At 39.2% G+C, this 25,079-nt stretch overlaps 1 protein-coding gene across 1 annotated transcript in view; it reads left to right on the top strand.

Moving 5' to 3' along the window:
• The window catches only part of CSGALNACT1 (chondroitin sulfate N-acetylgalactosaminyltransferase 1), a 98,749-nt gene that overhangs the window by 10,111 nt on the left and 63,559 nt on the right, over positions 1-25,079 (top strand). The window contains exon 2 of the mRNA XM_036750980.1: positions 18,829-19,045. Within this exon, the coding sequence (XP_036606875.1) occupies positions 18,829-19,045 (217 nt within the window). The remainder of the gene's footprint in view (positions 1-18,828; positions 19,046-25,079) is intronic.

Genomic DNA, 25,079 nt, shown 5'->3' with positions numbered 1-25,079 from the left:
AACGAGAGAGGGAAGGAAGCAAAAGGAGGTACACAATAACCACAAGTCTTGAGGTTAAATCCATGAGTCCAGGTTGTTTGGTCATGTGGAAGGTCATGGTCAGGGTGACTGAATAAATGGGTTGAACTCACAAGCAAAGGTTCAGACCTCTCAGGGGACACAGGCAGGTAGAAGAGCACAGGCAGGACCAGAGTTTAAATGGGCAGGTGTGGGTCAAGGTTCTGATTCAAGACAGATACACAGTGAGATGATCCTATCCCTTCTGTGATCCTCCTCTTTTCCCCCCAAAAATAGCTTTAATTTTTTTCATGTTCTCAGTTTGTCTCATCAGTTACAGTTCATTTTGAGCACCAGCACGCTCAACACTCCCAACACAGCTTGCTTTATCATTCATTCTAGCACATTTCCTCTATCTTCTGTACTCTTTTGTTACTCTAAGTCCATAGTGAGTCTTTTGACCACCTTCTCCTCTTCGATTCTCTCTCATCTATTGGTTTTGAAAACACGGTTCTCTCTTGATTCTCCTTCTACCTCTCTGACCACCTCTTCCCTTACTCTTTTTTAGTTCATCATACTTTTGATACCTTCTAATTGTGAGTGTACTCCAAGATACTGGGATTCTTTTCTTTTCTTTCCATCTCTAATCTTTCCCCTGAATTTCAGGACTGTGCCTCTAACTCTTTATTGGATATTTCAAACTGTCGATATCTTTGATACATCCCAAACTCAATATGCCTAAAACAAAATTCATCATCTTTCCCTCAGAATCCACCCCTCTTCCAAACTTCCCTACATCCGTGGAGGGCACCACCAGCCTTCTTTATTGCCTATCATTATCTTTGGCTACTTTTTCTGTCTTGCCCCACATACCTAATCATTTGCCAAATCTTCTGCCTATAGGACATTTCTCAATGTATCTTCTCTCAATTCACATAGTCACCACCCCCTCATCATCTCTCACCTGAACTATTGTTTCTTTCGATCATCAGAGCTTACTTAGCATACTACCTGGCACATTTGTTATTTTTGTTATTCAGTTGTGTCTGACTCTTCATGACCGCATTTGGGGTTTTCTTGGCAAGGATACTGAAATGGTTTGCCATTTCCTTTTCCAGCTTATTTTAACAGATGAGGAAACTGAGGCAGAGTTAAGCGACTTGCCCAGGGACACTCAGCTAGTGAGTGTCTGAGGCCAGATTTGAACTCATGAGTATGAGTCTTCCTGATTCTAGGCCCACTCCATCCATTGCACCATTGAGACAATGGCCTTCTAAATGGTCTCCCCCTTTTCCAGTCCATCCCACACACAGCTGCCAAGGTGATTTTCCTAAAGGACAGGTCTGATTAGATCATCCCCTCTTTAGTAAACTCCAGTGGTTGCCTATTGCCTGATCAAATAAAACCTCCCCTCTTTGGCTTTTGAAGCTCATCACAAGCTGGCTCCAATCTCCTGTTGCAGTCCTATTATTATATATTGATGTATTCTATAGACAAGCCAAACTGGTCCTCTTGATGTTCCTCACAAAAGATTCTCACCTATGTGTCTTTGAAATGCCTGCTCTTCATACCTGGGGTGCATTCCCTCCTCACTTCCACATCGTAGAATAATGATGGCTGACATTCATGAAGAGCCTTGAAGTTTGCAAAACACTTTAAACATATTATCTCATTTATTCCTCACAGTAGTCTCACAAGGCCGCATTAGCTCCATTTTACAGATGAGAAAATTTAGGTTCAGAGGGTTTAAATGACTTACTTGCCTCAGATTACACATTTAGTAAAGGTTGGATTCAGGCTCTGAATGCAGGTTGACTCCAAGGCCAGCACTCTCTCCTCTACTGCTGTAGAATTTCTTGTTTTGTTCAAAACTCTTCTCGGGTTCCACTTTTGGTATGAAAGTTTTCCTGATTCTCCATAGCAGCTATTGCCTCTCCCAATAAACTTTTTTTTGCTTGATTGTATTTATTTTGTATATTTTTTGTACACAAATTTATGTACATGTTGTCTGTCCAGTTGGAATGTAAACTTGTTGTTTGATTCCCTAGCCCAGGGCCTTGGAGAGCTTATTTATGTGCCCCCAGCACTTAGCACAATGCCCACCACATAAGCAGACACTTAATGAATATTAATTGATTGATATTAGGAGCTTAATAAATGCTTATTAGTTGATTGGTTGGTTGATTTTGATTCTCTTGATGTTCATCGAAATACTCTCCACCACGTTTACCCCCTCTAGATTCTGGATTTCCTCATATGACTGTAATGCTTGTCTTCTCTCCCTCCCCACAGCTCCTTCCTTTTAAGACCATGATATCATAGGTCCTTGTATTGGTAATTAGGGTGGGACTTTTTTTTACTGTTTTCCCTTTTGGAGCACTGAAGTAATCAAGTGCCTTTGAGTCTGGCCTTTGTTTCTTTGATTAAATCAGGCGTCTTTGATGACCTGCTTATGAAACAAGAAAGATTGTGTGCATAGGTTTGAGTCACATGGTTGTAATGTTCTTTGACCCTGAACAGGGTATATAAACTCAGAGGTTAGCGTTTCGTTTGGGGGCTCTCACTCACTGGAAGAGTGTCATGTGATTTGACTAGATGAGACCCTGGGTAGCTGCTGGAGCCCCCCAGCTTTGAAAACCCAGATATTGGTGCCTCTCTCTCTGGCGACTATATAATTCTTTGGTCAGACAGCTAGAGGCCTGTCTGTTGGTAACTGTGTGTGTTTGCTCTGTTTATATTGTCTCTGTTTGTATTTTCTGTTTGTATTTGCTCTGAAGTTCAGGATGCTGGCTTTTCCCCCTGAACTAAATGAATGATATATATATATATATTTAATTAAACTGAGATTGTTAACCCCTTAAAGTTGCTTTCCTTAGAAAAGCAGATCAAAGAACCTGTGCTAGCAGCCCTCCTTGTGCTGGTGTTGTTAGTCTTACACAGCCACAGTAGCCGAAAATAACATTATTGTTACAGTCCTCTTCAAGAACGGAGATGAACAACATCTCTCTGTTCCTATTGCATAAGATTATACCTTTCGAGAACCAGTGATAGTTAAACTCTGTCCTTTTGTGTTAGGATCCATGTTGCTTGTCACCCATCTTTTGTGCATTTGTCCATAGACATTTTGAAGCCACACGTTCATTGAGAGTTCCTTTCTTGGATTCTGTCTTCTACTGATATACAGATATCTCCCTTGCTATTCTTCCTATACTGTAACTACTCTGTATGGTATCTGGCTGAGTAGATTTACATAGGTTGTTCACTCCGCTGTACCTTCCTTTATACTTTATTGCTTTTTTGAATAGATTTGCAAGGCTCCAGGAAAATGCCTTTTTGTCAGCCCTAGCTAGATAGATTTATTCTATCACTAGCCAAGGATCCCTATTATTTTCTATCCCTGGCCGAGGATCCCTATCAATATATTCTCTCCCTAATCATCATTCTTGTATTTTCAGTAGTGGGCCCAGAAATCCGAATTCCATTCTCAGACATCATATTCTTAACCAGCTACTGTATTTCCAAGATCTTCTAGCTATAAGGCTATCGCGCTTTCCTGTACATCAGATGGCATTTCTTCCTTCTAAGGCCAGCAGAGACAAACAGAAAGTGAGAAATTTGGGCTTGCTTACTTGAAGCTGAGACTTCACTTCATTTAGTTGTACTGCAGGGTGAGCAGCACAGCAGAGTGGGGTTTGGAGTCAGAAGACCTAAGTTTGAATCCTGGTTGTGTTGCTATCTGTGTGATGATCTTGAGCAAATTACTTAACCTTTACAGGCCTCGATGTTTTCATGTAAAAAGAGATGACCTCTAAGGTCCCTGCTAGCTCTGAATCGATGAGCCTGTGCTCCGATGAGGTAAATGGAAAAGAAAGAGAGTGTAAAGCTTACGGCAGAGGGAAAGGGGTCTGCCACTGAGATAGAGGTTAGAAGACGGTCTCATGCACTTCTTTCCTGCTCACCTGATACTTCTGAACAATTACAAAACAAAGAACAAAATAAAAATATTGGCCCAATCCTGGCTGGGTCCCTCTTTGTTTTGTATTTTTTTTATTTTAATCATCTGTTGTCTTTTTAGAATTGTTAATCCTTTTTATTTTTTATTTTAATCATCTGTTGTCTTTAAGAGGATGGAGCTAAGCATCTCATCTGCTTCTGCCTCAGCCTCTCATCCTGTTTTCTTCTTCCTTGTATTTCATTGTTGCCGCTGCTGTTGTTACTGTGTGTAGCATTGACGTATCTGTGAGTCAGTGTGAATAATGTTGTTCCGATCCTGTTTTCCTCACTCTGTGCCACTTCCTGTTTGCTTTCCCATCTTTATTGGTAAATTTGCCATTTCTTACTCTATTTGTACAGCGGGTAGTTCCTTTTTGTTCACCTATTCCCCAATTATTGGCTCTAGGCGTGTCTTTAGTTTTTCACTTTTATGAATAATCTTGCTTTGAATATTCTTGTATCAAGAGGGCCTTTTTTTCTTGCCAACAGTTTGCTTTGTGTAGAGTCCTAGAATTGGAAATACAGAGTCAAATTGGGGTTATGAACAGTTTGGGGGCTAAAATATATGTATGTATGTAATATATAATTATATGATATTATATGTCATTATGTAATATTATAATAATATAAAACATTGCTTTTTTAAAAGATTGCACAGCCATACCAACCATTTAACGGTTTGCCTATTTCTCCACAGTCTGCCTAATCATTACTAATTTTTCTTTGGAAAAAAAAAGATAAAAAGTAAGGGAAGTAAAAGGGAGGCCAGTGGTGGAGAATCAAGATGATTCTCACTCATTTGAAACAAATCTAGGAAAAGATCCTTCTCATGTCCATAGGACTAGATACTACAGTGTCTAGATCTGACCCTCAGGATGAGACCTGACCATTTTTGTCATCAGAATAAATTTATTGATAACCATGAAAGTAGCTCCTCGTATACAGTGACTTTGTCTTGTCTTCACCTCCATGAGTGTTGATGACCACAGTTGTCAGAAATTTGGGTTCTGTCTTTCTCCAAATTAGTCACGTAGTAGGAGCCCATACTCTTGTGTTGGTATTTTCAAAAGACCTGAACCTTTTCTTAGGGAGCTTATAATACATTACATTTCATATGCATGTATATTTAAACATATCTGTACACACATGTATATGTGTGTGTGTGTGGCACACAATAGGTGTTTAATAAATGCTTGTTGACTTGACTGCCTTAGCTCCTTCCCTGCTTCCCAAAGTCTGGTCAATAGCACATCAGTTTTTCTTTCCTTCCTTTCTCCCTTATCCAATCTGTTTCACAGTCAGTTTGTTAAAAATGGTGTGTGAACAACAGCAAACTTTCATAAGTCTCTGTGTGTATTTATGATGCCCAGATTGGTAGTATACCATATGCTATTTAAAGAAACATTCAAAGTCATTCGGAAGAGCAGATGAGGATTTACATCTCAGTCCTTGTTCTCCAAAATATTTCTGACTTTTATCCTTCAATCTGAGGAGTTAAAGGTATTTGAATGGGGTGGGATATGAAGAGAGTTTATTATCTATGAAGTCAGCAGGCCTCTTTATGTCCACAGCTGGTCATTCCCCCAGCTTGAAACAACGCCTTTGTCTCTGTAATGCTTGAGTTACTGCAGGGAAGCAGACTAGGTTCAACCCCAAATGGCTGGAAAACATGTGCATTAAGTTTCTCCTCCCTAGCTGGTGCTTCTGGGCCATTTGTGGCTGCCACCCACTCATGACCCTGTGTCAACACAGTCTTGATCAGCCTCCTCTGGCACTTAACTGGCTAGGGAGAGTCCCAGAATGAATGGAATGGGAAGATTTACTATGCCATCAAATTCTCCCTGTATCTTAAAGGCTCAGAAAGATAAATCTGTAGAGAGGTGGAAAATAGGCTGCCATAAATAAAGTCAAAGTGGTGTTTGTATGCATTTATACCAGCCCAAAGATCTAGACATGCACACACATATATCTCCATGAATATGGAGTATATATGAATATAAATACATGTATTCCATATATATCTGTAAGAATGTATGTGTGAAATATATATATATATATATATATGTACTTTAGAAAAGAATGGAATTAATTTTAAATAACTATGCAAATGTGACTTTAATGATTTTCTTGTATATGCTTAAATTGGTATCAATGCTTTGGTGGTAGACTCCATCCACATATAGGTGCCCATGCATGCATATGTGGACCATTATTCTTTAAAATGATAATCCAGCTTTATACTTATTGGAGGTTGAAATGAACCTTCTGTTTAAACAAGCATTTATAGAATGCTTTAAGGTTTGCCAAGTGCTTCCTATATATTACCTCATCTGATCCCAGTGTCTGAGGCAGGATTGGAACTCAGGGATTTCTGGGCCCGATCCAACATTCTATCCACTGCTCAGCTGTTAAAGACCTGGACAGGATCCTTCTCCCTTGGCTTTCCCAGCTGAGCTGAAGGACAGGTCAGATTTATCTTGACTGTTTTGTTTCTCCATACAAAGGGAATATCTCTGCCCTTCCCATTTAGGAACATGGATGAGTTGGTGTTTGCAGCAGTGGAAGGAGTGCCCATCCCACTGAGGTCATGGATGTTTTTTTTTAGCAGAAAAATGGGATATAATTTTCTTTGTGTAGGTGCATTTTAAAATGCTGGGGTTTTTTCCTTCCAAATAGGAGAATCTGCCCTAGGCCAAGCTAGCTTTGGGACAAATCACTTTTGCCCATTGGGGATCAGTTTACTCATTTACAAATGAGGGGGTTGGGTAATCACTTAGGTCTCTTTATGGTATAAAATTTGGGAATTCTAGTATGTCTCTATAAAAAGTTGATCTCTATAAAAAGAAATGGCTGTACTCTGCGATGTAGACCACAGAGTTCTCCAGTACAGTGTTAATGTGAGCGTTCATAGTCACGTATGACTACAGTTTTTAGAAGAGGGCTTGTGTCCAGATCACTTAATTTATCAACCTAACACTGTCCCAGGAAAAGTTATATGAGAAGACTGAGAAGGGAGGAAGGAAAGAAGGGAAAGAGAAAAGAGAGAGAAGAGAAGAGAGGAGAGAAGAGGGAGGAAAGGAGGGGAGGGAAAGAAAGGGGAGGAGGAGGAGAGAGAGGCGGGGAAAGAAAGAAGGAAGGAAGACGAAAGTAAGGATGAAGGAAAGGGAGGAGAGAATGGAGAGGAAACAAAGAAGGAAGAGATAGAGGGGAGGAAAAGAAAGAGGAAGTGGGGGGAGACAGAGATCAGATAGGAGGATATCAATATATAGTCACCCTTATACTTTTTAAAAACTCAATGTCCTTTAATGGTCTTTATCAATGACATGAGAAAGAGCATTTACATTGGCATGGGAGGAATGTAATGGAAAGGGCATTCGTATGCCAAGAACCCTTAGAGTTGTCAAAATAAAGAACTCATACTCCTTAGCAGGCCATCTGGAAGCAAATGCATTTACTGGGTATGTGGCATCTAGTCTCTTTTTTTTTCTTGCTCCACTGTTGGTGTGTAGTTGAATCCTATCAAGAGCCCTAAGCATTTGTTTCCTTCAGTTTGGCCCAGTGAGAGGCAGCATGTGGTTGTGAAAAGACCACTCACCTGGGAGACAATGGCAGAAGACGTAGATATGAAGTATACTTTGCTATACTAGAATGGAGCTTACGAAGCAATTGGTGGTAAAAGCAGCAACAAATCTTTGGAATTTATGTTCGATGATTTTCCATTCCTGACTTCACCACTTACTAGCTATTTTTACCTCCCTGGGCTTCACCTTCCTCCTCCATAAGATGGAGATAATTCTACCCATTTGAGAAATTTGTTATGAGGAAAGCTCTTTGTAAAATACAAGATCAGTGAATCATCGATAAGCATTTATTATGCACTTAATGTGTGAAGTATTCCATTTGGCTTCCATTTGTCATGGTCTTTAGATCCCAGGTTCTCCATTAAGGTCTATGTTTAGCTTTTCTTTACTTGCCCAGCAAGACTCCACCTTGGGCTACTGAGGTCTCTCCTCTAATGGTCCCTTCTTCCACCAGCAGCATCAAGGCAGCAGCCTCAGCACCTTCATGAGGCTTCCCAGTGTGTGCTGCCAAACTCAACCATCTGGGGATGGAAAACAGTAGAACCCCCTGCAACCCTCTGCCCAAGACAGAGAAAAGGACCCAGCTTTTGTATGTGAGAATTAGTTACTGCTTGAGTGGGTAGGATTTGGGGGCCTTTTGGGGTGTTGGTCTAGGTAAAGTGACTAGAATACTTCAAAAGAGGCATGATTTCACCATTGCAGGTACTTCCTACATCAATGAAGACCATAGACCAAGGACTATAGATCAAGGCTTGTAAGTGTAGCGCTGGAAGAAACCCTGGTGGCTGTCTACTCCAAATGCTTTTTTTGTAAATGAAAAAACTGAGGTGCAGAAAGGATAAATAAAATTTGTATGATTATACCAGTACTTTGAAAGCATAGGGCCTTTACTGATCCTTTCCCTACTCCCAGTTCTAGGGCTCCATCCCACCCACCCACCCCTCCCCAGTTTTTGTTGTTCAGTCATTTCAGTCGTATTGGACTGTCGGTGACTCCATTTGGGGGGTTCTTGGCAGAGATACTGGAGTGGTTTCCCATTCCCTTCTCCAGCTCACTTTACAGATGAGGAAGTTGAGGCAAACAGGGTCACATAGGCAGTAAGTTTGAGAGGCCAGATTTGAACTAAGGATGATGAGTCTTCCTGACTCCAGGCCCTGCACTCCATATACTGTGGCGCCACCTAATTACCCTGGTAGAAGTGTCAGAGGATCATAAATTTAGAACTGGAAGGTATCTTATGGGCGATCTAGTCTTACACCCTTATTTTACAAATGAGGAAACTGAAACCTATGGAGATTCAGTGACTCGCCTAAGGTTTCAGAGGCAGTATCAGACTAAATTTGAACCCAGGACCTCTGACTCCAGAGCCAATGTTCTTTTGTTCTGCGTGACTGAAGAGAGAAGCAGTAGGCTACAAGGCTTAATGAAAACACAAACTTTCTAATAATTAGAGCTGACTAGAAGCAAAATGGGATACCACTTCAGGTACTGGGTTCCTCTCAATGGAGGTTTTCAACCAAAGACTGAATGATTGTCTCTTGGGTATCTTATAGAAGAGATTTTTATTCAGATCATGACTTTCAGTAGTTGTTCTCAGAGGCTGCCCTACCCCTGCCTGTTCTGTGATTCTGTTAATGCCCTTAGAGGTAAATTGCTCATACAACAGATTTGTACATTTACTGATTTTTAGCTTTATGTCTCCTCTTCAAGGAAGTTTTGAGGGTAAAAATCTCTGAGAAAGTGTTCACTTCATACTCTGGTCTCTATTCCATCTGATCATTGGACATAAGTAGTTTAATTAGTACAAAAAACCACTGCAAAATCCACAACTGCTAACTTGGCACACAGACACATGCTTTGCTCCATGCCCAGAAACCAAATGCTTTTTGGCGCGATCTTACCATCACCAGCTCAAGATGGGCAGTGTTAAAGAGAGGGCTCTGGATTAACACAGATAAAATACTGTTCTGCCAGGTTGGGAGCAGATGTGTTTATTGACAGCAGACCCAAGACATTTAAAAAATGGGCCAGAAAAGAAAAAAAAGAAACCTATTAGGTAAATACTCCTTAGTAATTTAAGAGGAATATGATTTCCAGGTGGGTTTCTATAGTTTTTGTGCCTACCTTTTGATCACCTCTGAGACATGCCTTTGGCTAAAAGGGATGTAAGATGTTCATTTATTTTGAGCCTTGCACAAGAACTACCTTGAATAACACCATTTAGGATTAATTATGGCAAGTAGAGAACTGACATTAATTTAATGATTCCTTGAAGCTAATCTTATATTAATACATAGTGGAGGAACAAAGTTAAAAGAAGTCTAAAACGAAAAGTAATTCTAGTCTGTTTGCAAAAGCCAAAAAATGGAAAAAGAAAAGAGGGGAAAAATCAACAATAGGGACTGTCATTTTCCTGATGAAATTTGAGAAAAGGTATTAGTAAAGTAAAGTTTAATTTTGCCACTGATGTAGATTTGGTTTTGGTTTTGGTTTTGTATTAGTGGTTGCATAGATTGTCACTAACATACCTGCTGGTGGGAACACTGGGCTGTAGATTGCAGAGTAAGGGAGCAAATCTTGAAGATTCAACCTGAATTCTTTACAGGGAAAATTAGTATAGGGACAATGGCAGAAGACATAGCTATGAAGTAACTTTGCTGGACTGGAGTGGAGCTTATGAAGCAATTGATGGTAAAAACAGCAACAAATCTTTGGAATTCATGTTCAATGATCCCCCCGCCCCCAATCTCTAGAATGAGATAATAAACAGTTAAGCCACTTCCCATAGGTGTCTGATCATTTCGCATGGAATACACAGGCAAACCCAACTAGGAACTAGAAATTTTCTACAAATACTAAAACACTGAGAGAATTTCTCTGTGTGTGGATCCCCTGCCCAGGTATCTACTCTGACCAAGGTAGTGACTTGGAGAGCAGGCTACCCTAGGAAATATTGACTTTGGCAAGGAACAAGAAATGTAGAATGACCTTCCTAGGGAAATCTGCAGCCCAAACCTTTTAATCATGCTTTGTGGAATATGTGAAGAAGCCTGAGCAGAAATCTTAGTGGAGTCAACAAGTGGCATTTCTGGTGCATAATATACAATGCCACCAGGAATGATGCCATTGACTTTATGCTATATTTACTGATCCTTGGGCCAGAGCCATACCTATCTGTTGATTTGCCCTTTGGAATCTGAGAAGATAGAGAGAGTGTAGAATGCATCTCCTGACTGGGAACCTCACATTCTACTGCATTGTCTGTGATGGAGTAAGGGCAATGGATAGTCCTCATTAATGGTAATTCAGACCTTTCTTTAGTAGGATTGGGAGGGCATCTCTTCCTCTTTTCTTCCTCAAAGAATGAATAATCTTCTCCACCCCTCAAGGAGAACCAAAGAATGGGAAGATCCGGTGCATCCTGAAGCTGGCCTGCATCAGTCAGGACTGTTGTCTGGAGCATTCCCTGGTTGACAGTTTCCTTGAATTTTGTGTTTTCCCGTGGAAGATTTGGTCAGTGTTGTGGACAGACAAGTTGTCTAATAGATGAGGACGCTCCTGTTGGATTGATAGAGTACAACTGTCAGTTTGCTATTATGAACCCATGTTTCTGTTTTCAGTAATCGCTATGAAGGGAATTCCCAGTGGTTCCACAAATTGGTGTCTCTGATCTCCACAGTAGGTGGACACTTTTCCCTTGGGAAATCAGATTTTTTTTCCCCACCTTATGTGAACGTTGATCTGTGTTTTTATAGCAGAGGGTGGGGTTAATGCCAATTAGGATGTGTAATCTCTTTTGTGGAGTATTGGTGAGGGAAACAATTTAATCCTGAGTTATTACTGTGCTTTTTGTGCTCAGGTTGGTTTAGCTTATGCTTTAACTGCAGCCATTTCCCAGGCATGCCTAGAGATAAGTGGTAAGGGAGTACGGTCTAGAGCAGTGGTTCCCAGTATTTTTTGTTTGTTTTGCTAACCCCTTTCAACAACAACAAAAAATGTGTTATGATCCCCCAGGGTTTTAATAGATTATTCATAATATTCTTTTAGGTTTATTCAACAAGTGCTTTTTCAGGACTGCTCATCCGCTATTGGTGTTCAACTTTTACCCAGCTCTCACCTGCGGCTCAAGAAACTCTAGCATGCACAGTGGCCACAATGCAATAAAAGCGTCTTGGCAGATGGGCTAAACCTGGCTGAGGGTAATCGACAGTCCTCAAACCTGTCAGTGAGTTAGAGGAATGTCTACCCCAAGCATGTGAAGATCTTCCCCAGCAGAATAGACACATGAGAACAATTTGTTCCACTTGCCTTGAAGGCAGCTGAAGTAGGTGCTATGGAGCATGTAGAGCTTGGTCAACATTAAAGATGCCAAGGTCATCCACTGCATCCCAAGTCATCACCAGTCGTTTTTACTTTTGTCCTGCCACGACTCTGGAAGAGAGAGTGAGGCTGGCGAATTTGCACAACTCTGCCTCACTTAAATCCAATTCATGCACAAGTCAAGACATCACTCCTTGATATCTTTGGTCCCCTTTGAAAATGAAGGATAAATAACAATAGGTGAAATGATAACTTTACCCAAAACTCTAAATTCAAATTTATATTATATAAGTATAAAACAGATAAGTTTATCCTACCATGATTATGAGAATTCAAAATATAAATTTATAAAACTCTAATTGTAAAATAACTATGAATATTTTATGTGGGACATTCTATAAGAATTAAAAGTAATCCAGCAAGACCTCATACTGCTTGCTATTATTGGTAAGACTTCACATTCAATTTATTTTATAGATTTTGTTAAATATAAATAAAACTTTTAATGAAATAGGTTCCAACTTGGAAAATGTTTAACATAATATGATAATCATATTGAAGCTTAATTTAGATGTTGGACTTTTATATTTGAACAAAAGTTTGCAGTATTTGGCTCAACATCAGATGAACACAGTCTTAAATCTCATTATATATAGAATTTTTCTCCTGTATTTCGATTTAAAACAAGAATAAAGTGAACATGCTTGCTCACACAAATATGTAGTAGAAAATGTTAGGATAATTTTACAGGTTTTCTTGCTGACACATGAAAACTTATTTAAAAATTTTTCTAGCTATCTAATCAAATGATGAAAATGAATAACTAGTTATAATATAAATAGTTTATTTTTTTACTGGCTAATGATAAGTGTTGTATTAAATGACAAATATACTTAGAATGTAGCTGTATGTATTACTTCACTTTTAACAATATGTGTGTTTACATATTATGCTTTTTACTTATAGTTAGGGGGGAGAGAGAGAGAGAGAGAGAGAGAGAGAGAGAGAGAGAGAGAGAGAGAGAGAATACACTAACCTTTATAACGAAAGCATCTTTTCAGATATGTCTTTCTCCTCTTCTACCACTGGCACACTAATTAGCTATACTCTCAGAGAAACTCTATCTAATTACTGACCAGCATTGCCAATCAGTTCATTTGAAAATCCTCCAGTTAGAAGAATAATAACATAAGCAGAAGATAAGTTTAATTCAGAAAACAGTACCGTGATGAGAGGCAGTATCAGGTTTGTTTCTGACAAATGGTTGTAATTTTCCCTGATCACTTCAAGTTGGCTTATAATGCCTAGCTATCATGGTTTTCAAATAGCTTGACATTTGTACTGCAAGAATGAAAATGTTTATAGCATCCTGATCACATGATTACTCAACTGATGGGGGTACAATTGTAGGGTAGCAAAGGTGAATGAGGAAGCTATTTTAGTACACTATACAGAAAGCAAATGAAGATATAGACATGCATCCACTGGAAATCAGTTTGTATTTGAATGCTGAACCCTTGTGGTGGTTTGGAAACAATTTGATGACAGGTGGAGAAATTGTAAGAACATATTGCAGTTAGTCAGAAGTGGTTAGAGTTCGATGTCACTGCATGAACACCAAAATCATTGGGTACATGATCCTTCCAATTTTGAGTTACTGTAAAAACAAGCCAATAACACTTCAAGCATGCACAAACTTGTCATACAGAAAAAATATATTTGTAATGTAATTGTGCAATTATTTGCTGCTTAAGTTTCCAGTAAAGAGTTTTTGGAGCAAAGTCCATCATAACAAATTCCCAAGGAGTTCATGAATCATTAAATGGAAACCCCTGGGCTGGAGGGACAATATAATGTAGAAGAAAAGGAGGTCAGGAGGTACCTGAATTCAAAATAATCCTTTTATGCACTGCTAATAGTAATAGCTAATATTTATATAGCACTTAGTACATGGTAGGCACTATGCTAAGTATTTTGTAATTATTATTTCATTTGATCTCCACAACAACCTTGGGAAGTAGGAGCTATTATTGTCTCCATTTTACCGATGAGGAAACAGAGGTTAAGTGACTTGCCCCGGGTCACACAGCTAGTAAGTATCTAAAGTATTTGAACTCAGATCTTCCTGACTCTAGCAATAACTAAGTTACCATGAACAAATCACATGATTCCCTCTTGACTCATGAAATTTCTGTATCTATAAAATAATGGTAATTAATACATGTACTATCTATCTTACAAAGTTGCATGGTTGCATGGAAAATGCTTTGTAAATCTTAAATCACTGTAGAATTGGGTAGTATATTTATTGCAGAATTCACTTTCCATTCACTGTAACACTCCTTAGTTTCTTGCCTCTTGACTTCTACTCACCTCTTGTCCAGTCCTCTGCCTATATCCTAAGATTTTGATGGTTCCTGACTCTGCTGCACATAGTGTCTTGATGTATTTCAAAAAGAAATATGGCTGTTGCTCAGGAAATTGAGCTATTTCTTTCTCCTCAGTCTGATTTTTTTTCCCCTCTCGGCTCAACAGCTGAAATCCCTGCAGAAATTTGTTTGCTGGCACCCCTCACTCAAGGAAATTCAGCCAGGAGCTCTATTTAGCCTATCCAGGGATGAGATGCAGAGAGAAAATTTCCGCCTTATCTTTTACCTCAAAGGGCTTTTTTGGCTTCTGGCCAAAGTATGGCTGGAAGGAGAGATGTGCTCTCATCTCTTCAAGAGAAAACCAACAGTCAGTGCTCATGACTAGAGACGCAATGATGTTGTGATTGAAAGGGCTTTAGGTTTACACTGGTTGGGAAAGGGAATCAAGGGCATCAAAAAGCGGTGCTAATGAATCAATGACAACTTAAAGGTCTATAGGAGAATGCCTTGGGGCTCTGTCCTTGGTCCTGTTTTATCCAGCCATTAAAAAATCAATGATTTGGTTAAGGGTATAGATGGCATACTTGTCAAATTCGTGGAGGATAGGGCTCTGAGGGTGATAGCCATTATAAGGAATGACAGATTCAGGGCCAAGAGGTCTCAACAGATTAGAATGATTGGTTGACTCTAATGTGATAAAATTTAATAGACGTAAATTTAATGTAATACACTTGGATTTAAAGCATTCATCTTTCTAATTACAAGGACAGGTGACATATTATGTACAACTATTAATGTGAAACAGACCTGAGACTTTCTTCAGTTGTAAGCATCATAAGAGTCACAAATGTGATGTGACAGCCCCTGAAGCTAATTATTATATTGCATTAACCAAAGCATAATATTGATAACAGCTACCTATTAATATATAATGTTTTAATATTTATATAGCAGCTTAGGACAACATTAGTTTTCAGGAAAAGAAACTTAACAATCCCCATGAGCCCTGCCCTGGTTGGATCATGTCTCTAGTATCATGCTTAATTCTGGGTAACACTTTTTTTTTCTTTTCCCCCAATTCCATTTATTTATGATTACAAAATTCAATGACATACAATACACCTTATAATTTTTTATACTTTCAAAATGCTTGTAGTGAAATATGGCCTCTTTTGCTGCAGTCATTTGTTTTGCACAATTTAGTCACTGTACTTGCAAGATTTGATATATATTTTAAAGTTTTTTTTTATCCTGAAATCATATTTTGATGACATTGGATGTTAAATCTACTTTTGAAAAATAGTCCATTTTTCCAGTTCAAGCCTTGGTCATAGCCCATAGTTGCTTTTTAAAAAAAATTATTTTTTTGTTCAGTTTCAAACTCTCTCCTTCCCTAACCACCCATTGAGATGGTAAGAAATATGATACCCATTATACATATGAAGTCATGCAAAAAATAAAGAAAGGAAAAATACACTTTAGTCTGCATTCTGAGTCTATCAGTTCGCTTTCTGGAGATAGATGGCATTTTTCATCATGAATGTTTTGGAGTTCTGGTGAATCTTTGTATTGATCTGAATTACTAAGTCTTTCACAGTTGTTTATCTTTATAATATTGCTGTCACTGTGTACATTATTCTCTTTATTTCACTTTGCATTAGTTCAGGTAAGTCTTCCCAAGTTTTTCTGAAACCATCTCCTCCATCATTTTTTATAGCACAATAGTATTTTATCACAATCATATATCATAACTTGTTCAGCCATTCCGCAATTGATGGGCATCAACTCAGTTTCCAATTCATTACCACCACAATCATATGGTTCCTTTTCCTTTTTCTTTGATCTCCTTCAGGTATAGACCTACTAGTGATACTGTTGGGTCTAAGTACATGCAGTTTTTATAGCCCTTTGGGCGTAGTTCCAAATTGTCCTCCAGAATGGTTGGACTCATAGCTCTCCCAACAGTGCTTTAGTGTACCTATTTGACCACATTCTCTCCAGCATTTGTCATTTTCCTTTTCTGTCATCTCAGTCAATCTGATGGGTGAGAGGTGGTGCCTCCCAATTATTTTAACTTGTATTTCTCTAACTATTAGGTGACACATTTTAGTAAGGAAATAGAAAAGCTGCACTGTCATCAGAGGAGGATAGACCAGGATGGTAATAGGACTGGAAACCGTGAAGTACAAGTATCAGTTGGAAGGAACTGGTGATGTTTATTTAGTCTGAAGACGATAAAACTTGGAGAGTGAGAAGACCAAAAACCGTCTTCAGGGGCGTGTTTTGTTTGGCTGCAGAGGTCAGAACTAGGATCAGTATGTACACATTATGGAGAGATGCATTTCAGATTGAAATAAGGAAAAGCTTCATAGCTATTTGAGCCTTCCACACATGGACTGGGATGCCTCATAAAGCAGTGGGCTCCCCATCATGGGAGTTAATCAGATAGAGACTCATTGACCATTTGCAGCTAGACTGTCAGATTTGGAGTCAGGAAGACCTGGGTTGAATAATGCCTCAGAATCTTACTAGCTGTGTGATCCTAGGCTGGTCACTTAAACTTTCTTAGTCTCAGTCTCCTGGTCTGTAGTCAAGTCAAGCCAAGCCAACAAGCATTTATTAAGTACTTGCTGTGTCTTAGTGCTACGTGCTGGGAATACAGATAGGAATAAATAGAAACTTAGTCCCTGCTCTTAAGAAACTTATATTCTAAAGGAAGATGAAACACATAAAAGGAAGCTGAAAGGGGGTGAAGGGTGTAGGAGCATGGTGGAGAAAGAAGCCCAGAGAGACAGGAAGAAATGCAGGAGCAGAAACCGGAAAGGAATGAAGGAGTGAATATGGCTGGTCTGGTGGTTTCTTAAAGTCTTTTAAATGGGGATAGTAATAGCATTTACCTTATGATGTTGTTGTGAGCATCAAATGAGATACTCTATGTAAAGGGCTTAGCAAGCCTTAAAGTACTTGATGATGGTGATGTTGTTGTCATTAAGGTAATTTCTACTCAGATGTGGGTTGGAATAGATAACCTCCAAGGTCCTTTTCAACTCCGGGTTTCGAGTTCTTTCAGTGCACTGGCATGTGGCTCATAGCTCTTCTGGGTGCACTTACTGGAGCTCTTTGAAGGTAATTAAGCCGCCTGTGACTTTACCACTATCTTAGGGTTCAAATCCCCATCAACTGTTTTTGTAAACGTTTCCTTTCATAGAGAAAACAGGCACAAAATGGGAATTGTATAATTCTGCCTTCTTTCCATTGTCCATTATCACTGTCCCTCCACCCTAATTCAGTTTAGGAAATTTTTAAACTTTTTGCTATGGGAAGATACATGTTTTAGGTGTTGGCATAGATAAAAAAACTTATGTAAGTCATAGCCCTTGATCTTATGGAGCATTTTGTTTAATAATTCAATAATTTGTCTATTAATGTGCATGGATCTCTGCATGGCCTTAGATTCATTGCTGCTTCTCTGCTGTGGTTTCTTTGGAGGGTGGAATGTAAGGCATGGATAGAAAAATTCTTTGTCTTTGGGGAAGTGTGGCCTAGTGGAATCCTGGCATTGGGAAGGCTCTTGGAAATGAGGCAGAACATGCATGCCCTAGCCTGTACTGTGAATATTACTAGATCAATCTCTCAGATTGAGAGCTACCAATGAAAAAACAACTTAACACTTTTTCCTATTTTTTGTCATCTTCTTAGACATGATCTATCATGACAGAAATGGCAGTAGCTGTGAGAGTTGTTTCTGACCCTCTTGCAGAAGACCCAAACCAACTCCGGAATATTCAAGGGCAATATCATGAATATTTTAGTAACAGGATCATAAATTTTGAGCTGGAAGGTACCTCACAGGTCAACTAGTTCAACCTTGTTTTCCAGATGTGGAAACTGAGAATCATAGACTTTAGGTGACCTGTCCTACGACACACATGTAGTAGGTTACAGAGATGGATTTGAACCTGGGTCCTTTGACTTTAAATCCATTGCTTTTTCCTTTATATAATGCTGTTTGCTTATAACTTCTAAGGATTATCCATAATAGTTGGTATTTCTTATGATATTTTCAGTAAGAGGCATTGTAGATCAAAATTATTTTGTCAATTCAGTTAATAGATTTATTAAACATCTACTAAATGTCAGGCACTGTGTTAAGTGTTGAGGATACAAAGAAAGGCATAAGACAGTCCCTGCCCTCAAGGAGCTCACAATCTAATGTGAGAGACCACATGAAACTATATACAAGTTAAATTGGAGATAATCCTAGAGGAAAGGCATGAAGATTAAGGAAGACCTGGAAAAGCTACTTAAAGAATATGGGACTTCAGCTGAAACATGAAGGAAGCTAGAGGCCAGGAAGTAGAAATGAGGATGGAGAGAGTTCCAGGCTTGGGGGACAGCCAGGGAAAATGCCAGGATGAAAAAGTTAACTTAAAATTTTGTTTTTATCTTAAGAATTCCTCCCCCCCGCAAAAAAAGAGATTAATTTCCTACTAATTCTCAGCTATCAAAGCTGCTCCAGCAGCCAGGTTCATATTTAAAAACAAAAACATATCCTGTTCTTCCTACAGGGATATACAGAACAGAAAAGGATAAAGGCACTTTGTATGAGCTCACGTTCAAAGGGGACCGAAAACATGAATTCAGACGACTTGTCTTGTTCCGACCATTTGGCCCCATCATGAAAGTAAAAAATGAAAAACTCAACATGGCCAACACACTTATCAACGTTATCGTGCCCCTGGCAAAGAGGGTGGACAAGTTCCGACAGTTCATGCAGAACTTCAGGTTGGTTGGTTTCTATGTGTTTATCTTTCTCAACAGGATATACATTAGGAAGTTGATGTCATTTCCCCCTCCTCCCTCCCATACAAAGGTTTCTTTCTCTCCCTGTCCAAGTCTGTTTTCTTCATACAAAGCATAACTTGTATGTACCATCCCTTAAGCAAAGTTGTAATTTCTTAGGAAGTATTCCTGTACCTTCAACAGTAGAAAGGAGGAGGAAGGGCTGCATTTTACCCAGGAGGTAAGTGTCTGGTGTGATACCTGCTGGTGTTTCGATGTCTTGAACCTGCTCTTTTTTGCCAGCTTTTGAAAGAGTGGAGGCAAATGTATCAGTAACACTTCCCAGACAGCCCCCTAATTATTTAAAATAGGGGCCATCATATTCTCTTGAATAGTGTGTGCCAAGTCTTCAGCAAGCAGAGGGGTGTGGTGCAAGATGGATTGGGAACAACCAAATAAGAACTAGGCTTGCAAAGAACAGCCTTCTTACCTTGTTTCTTTTGTCCAAGATTGGGTCCGCCTCCATTTGCTGACTCTGGCTATAATAGGAGCAAGATTTGATCAAATCGATATCTGTTCCCTCTTATAATCCATGTCCTCACAGCAATTGTGCTTGTGAATAAATAATGATTCTGTTTGCTCTGTGGTGTATTTCATTAACCCAGAAAATTATGCTGAGTATTTAGATTTTGAGTCTAAACAAGTTTAAAAGCTAGTTGGTGCAGTGGACAGAGCACTGGGCTAGGAACCAGGAAGACTCATCTTCCTGAGTTCAAATGCAGCCCCAGACTCTTACTTGCTGTGTGCCCCTGGGCATGTCGCTTAACCCAGTTTGTCTCAGTTTCCTAATTTGTAAAATGGGCTGGAGAAGGAAATGGCAAGAAAACCCCAAATGGGATCACAGAGAGTCAAACATAACTGAACAACAACAACATTTTTGGCTTTCTTTTCAAGAGACTGGTAATATGTATAAAACACAAACTCTTTAACAAACCCTTATATATGCCTAACACTGGCTGTGGTTAACATCATTTACCTTGTTTTAAAATTAGTTTTATAATTCTTCCACACATTTAATCCTAGAACCATCCAATATTTGTCGTATTTTTTATGTAAAATAAATCTAGCCATTATTAGACTAGATAGCCATGGACTTTCTGTGCTGTCATATATTCAAGCTCTCCCAGACTAACCTGGTCATCCTCATTCCTACTGGGCTTATAGGTCTGCTCTATGAGAGAAAGTAGCATCTTCTCTTCAGAACTCTAAGGAATGAAGGTATTAGACTAGATTATCTTTAAAGTTATACTTCAGTTGACACTGTGAAAGAGCAGCAGTTGTTAGCATTTCAAGCATAGTGCTAACCCTAGCTAAGGAACAAGGCTTTTCTGTTTTCCCAAGATTTTAACTTTCATTCTGCCCTTGGTACCTTTAAGGTCAGGATTGCAGAGTCGAAGCACTGGAAGAAACCCTAGACGTCATCTTGTTAAGACTTGCCTAAATGTTCTATAAAGTTTTTATTGGCTGGTCATCCAGACTTTGGTTGAATAACTTCAGTGGGAGGCAGTTTCCAATCTCATTTGGCAGCTTTTCCTTTGCTGGTCAATTCTAGTTAGAAAGTTCTTTTTTATTTTGAGGCCAAGTCTGCCTTTTTATGATTAACTTTCAGTCATCATGTTCTTTTCCATAGAAAACCCAGGGTCATTTCCCTATAGTATCATGGAAAGAGTGCTGACCTGGAATTCATAAAACCTGGGTTCAAGGCCAGGGTTTGTGCTCACTAACCTGGTAATCTTAGCCAGATCACTCAGCCTCTCTTGTCCTTGGCTTCCCCAGCTATAAAATGGGAGCAGCAGTCCTTGTGCTTCCTGCTTCATAGGGTTGTTCTAAGATAAGCACCTTGTAAATTGTAAGACATTCTACCTACGTGAGCTTTTTTTTTCTTATCATTTCTTTTCTGCATGCCATTCCAAGAAGTATTTGAAGATACCTATCAAGTTTCCCCTTAGTTTCCTGTTTTCCAGGTGACATCGTCCCTCATCGCATTATTGGTTCTCCACAGGCCATGGTTTGCAGATCCTTCAAGATTGCTTGCTGTTTGGTCTTCTGCCATAATGTAATCTGGAATAACAACGAGGCATTGAGCCGTGAGCCAATAACAATGAGCCATTGCAAGATTGGCTTTAGTGCCTGGAATTTCCCATTTCTTCAGTTTCCTTTACCTGTTCATATTCATCCTTATGTCAGTGTCCCCCAAGCTTCTGTCCTTGGCCCTCTTGTTTAACTCCTCCCTCTATACCCATTGTTTTTAGCAATCTTATTTTCTTTCGTGTCTTTAGTTTTGACTTTTATGCATACTTCAGTATTTATTAACTTCTATAAAACAGGAATGATAATAGTAATAGTACCCTCCTCACAAAGTTGCTGTAAGGATCCAATGAGATGACATATGTAAAACATTTTGCAAACCTTCAAGCATTCTATAAAAGTATTATTATTTTCATTACTATAATGCTACTGTTTTATTACTAATAGTATATGATAGTCATAATGCTATTAAATATCATATTACTATTATTATTATTAATACAACAATCACTGGAGTGTTCCTGTGGTACCTCTTTGGCTCCCAAGTACTGACAGTGGTTTTCTGCGCTGTTCTTCTATCATTAGAGGCTAATACTGGGTGATCTCTCTCTCCCACTTCCCCGACCTCTCTTTTTCATTTCTTTGTTTTTCCTTTGTGTCTTCTATTTGGAATGGCAGCCTTCCAGGTAGGAGGCTGTATCTTGTAAATGAATGAACCTATGGGTTGGCAGTCAGAACTGGATCTGTTTGTTTCCCCTGAGACTTGAGTGTGCCTTTTCACATCTCGAGTAATAAATCAAGTTCTCTGGGCTGGGAAGTTGCAAGTAACCTGAAAGATCAAAGGCAGTAACATTAGGTTCTGAAAACCAAGCCAAGTAATGGAAATACTGGGATTGGTTGATCATTACTTAGGCTCTAGGAAGCTATGCTTGAGAGAGGCTGAGTCCTCACTTATGTGATTTAGGTTACCTGGATTCCTAAGGGTACCCATGATGAGGCATACAAGTAGTCAACAACAGCGAACAGTGTTAATAAGTGGCATAGATCCAGCCTCAGTTAAATGCTATTTTAAACCTCTTTTCTCCATCCATCTCCACCCTCTTTCTCAACATGTGGCCTCATCTGCTACTCTGTCATGGACTGTCTCATCCCCCCTTCTCTATTTCTAAAAACCTCTCTATGTCTTCATTCCTTTCCTTCCCTCTAGTCCCAGAGGATGGGATTGCAATCCTTTCTAAGGCTAATCCATCCATTTACACTTGAGCCCATCCTCTCTGCTGTCCTTGGGGATACTGCTTCATTTATCATTCCGCTTTCATATCCCCAATCTCACTCTTTCTATCCACTCCTTCCCTGACTACAAACATACTCACATCTCCCCAATCCTAAAGAAATTCTTCCTTGGACCTGGCCATTGTCCTGTCTCCTCACCTTCATTGTTAAAGTGATTAAAAGAGTAGTCTACACCGATTGCCTCAGATACTTCATTATTCATTCATTCACTTTAAACCTCTAGCAATCTGAGTTCCATTCCTGGTGACCTATTCGGACTGCCCTCTTTAAAGCTAGCAGCATTATAAAAGTGAAAGCTGAAAACCAAAAATAAATTAATGAGAAAAATAAAGTTAACAACTTCTTTTTTCTCCACTTAATAGTATTTCCCCAATTACATGTAAAGATAGTTTTCAACATTCATTTTTATAAGATTATGAGTTCCAAATTTTTTCCCTCCTTCCCCTCCCCCTCCCTAAGACAACAAGCAGTCTGATACAGGTTAGAGTGTACAATCACGTTAAACATATTTCCACATTAGTCATGTTGTGAAAGAAGAATCAGAACAAAATGGAAAAACCACAAGAAAGAAAAGTCAAAAAAAGAGAAAATATTATGCTTCGATCTGCATTCAGACTCCATATTTCTTTCTCTAGATGTGGATAGCATTTTCCATCGTGAATCTTTTGGAGTTGCCTTAGATCATTGTATTTCTGAGAAGAGCTAAGTCTGTCATGGTTGATCACCACACAAGGTTGCTGTTACTGTGTACAATGTTTGCCTGGTCCTGCAGCAATTTCTTAATTACCGGCTTCAATGACCTTTTCTCAGTGAGCATCGTCCTTGACCCTTCTGCCGCATTTGATATTATTGACCACCCTCTTCTTTCTTGACATTCTCTCCTTAGTTCTCCTGACACTGCGGTATCATCTGGTTCTCCTCTTACTTTTCTTACTGTTTCTCCTCAGTCTTCTTTGCCTATTCATGTTCTTCCTCCTGCCTCTCCCTATATTAATGTCCTCCAAGCATCTGTCCTGAGCCCTTTTATTTATCCTCTCTCTCTACGCCCTTTCTCTTAGCATTCTCATTTTCTTCCACATCTTTAATTTCTACCTCTCCACGTACTTTGGTGGCTTAGAGTCCACATTATGATGGTGTAGATTGTGGTCCATCCATATCTCCTTATCCTGCAGGAGGGGCTCCTGTCCATTTCCTCTTGTCAGTTCTTCACAACAGCCTAACCAGCATGACACTGGTTTCCTTGACGTTACCAGGGTTCCAATTCAGTATGTCAGTTGTTCATGGGTTATTGTTTGCCCTTGCTACATGATTGTCCTTTCCCCTACCTCTCATTTTTTGGTTATATACCAGTTTGAAAATACCTTTTACCCTGCTTCCTGTGCTACTCATGTTGCTCATGAATCTTTTATCTAAATTCAGTTTTATATTTTTCAGTTAGCAAAAATCCACCATCTCTTTCTACCATACTTACCCCCCTGCAGTTTAGAACAAAAGAAAAACAAAACCCCTGCAATATACATATATAGAGAAACAAAATAAATTGATGGCCATACATCTTCCTTTTCCTTTTTGAATGAACCACAATTTTGATTCTTCAGAGACTGTGGAATGCCATGATTTGTAGCCACACCAGAAGAATGTTGATGTTAAAAAGTAACTACTTCAGAGAGAATCTTAGTCATTCAACAAACATTTATTAAGCACCTAGTATGTGTTGGGTACTGTGCTAAGGATTAGGATACAAAGAATGGCAAAAAACAAGTCAAATCAAAACAAAAACAAACCCAAGCCCAGCTCTAAAGGAGGTCATGGTCTAATGGGAAGAGACAACATGCAAAGGACGATGCTCATTTATACATATATACAATGTTCATATATACTTATACACACACACATATATACATATATATGTAAAATCACAGGCACCCACTGGAGCCCAGCCAAGTTTAATCTTCCATCTCTCTGTCTGTCTATCTACACACATGTTATGTACATATGTGTATACAGTTTCTCGTGTCTGAAGCTTCCATCTTCCTCATCTCTGCTTAGTACCATCCCTTTGAGCCTGTTGCACATGCACACACACACACACATGCACACACATGCACACGCACATATATACATACATATATACACACACACATATATACATACACACTATGTATATCACTACACAGATATAACATATATGATAAGGTGTACTATGTATATTGCTACATAAATATCACATATATAAGGTGTATGTATATGTATATATTGGGGATAAGCTTGCAAGGAAAGCATTAAGATTAAAGAGGATGGGAAAAGGCTTTTTTGCAGAAGGTGGAACTTTAGCTGAGACTTGAAAGCAGCTAGGGAAGCCAGGAAGCAGAGATGAGGAGGGAGGAAGTTTCAGGCATGAGGAACAGCTAGAGAAAATGCACAGAGGCCTGTGATGGAGTGTCACGTGTGAGTGACAGCAAAGGAGTCAGTCTTTAAGGGAGTTAGCTGTGAGAAGCCTGGAAAAGTCAGAAGGAGCTGGGTTATGAAGGGTTTTAAAAGCTAGATGATTTTATTTTTGATCCTAGGGGTTAATGGGGAGTCATGGGAGTTTATTAAGGGGGATGACATGATCAGACCTGCACTCTAGGAAAATCATTGGTAAGTCAGGGGAAGA

This window comes from Trichosurus vulpecula, chromosome 3 (assembly GCF_011100635.1).
Source record: "Trichosurus vulpecula isolate mTriVul1 chromosome 3, mTriVul1.pri, whole genome shotgun sequence".
In the NCBI taxonomy this organism is placed as follows: domain Eukaryota; kingdom Metazoa; phylum Chordata; class Mammalia; order Diprotodontia; family Phalangeridae; genus Trichosurus; species Trichosurus vulpecula.
Note: the sequence above shows the minus strand (reverse complement) of the source record. Positions and strands in the feature narration are given on the sequence as shown.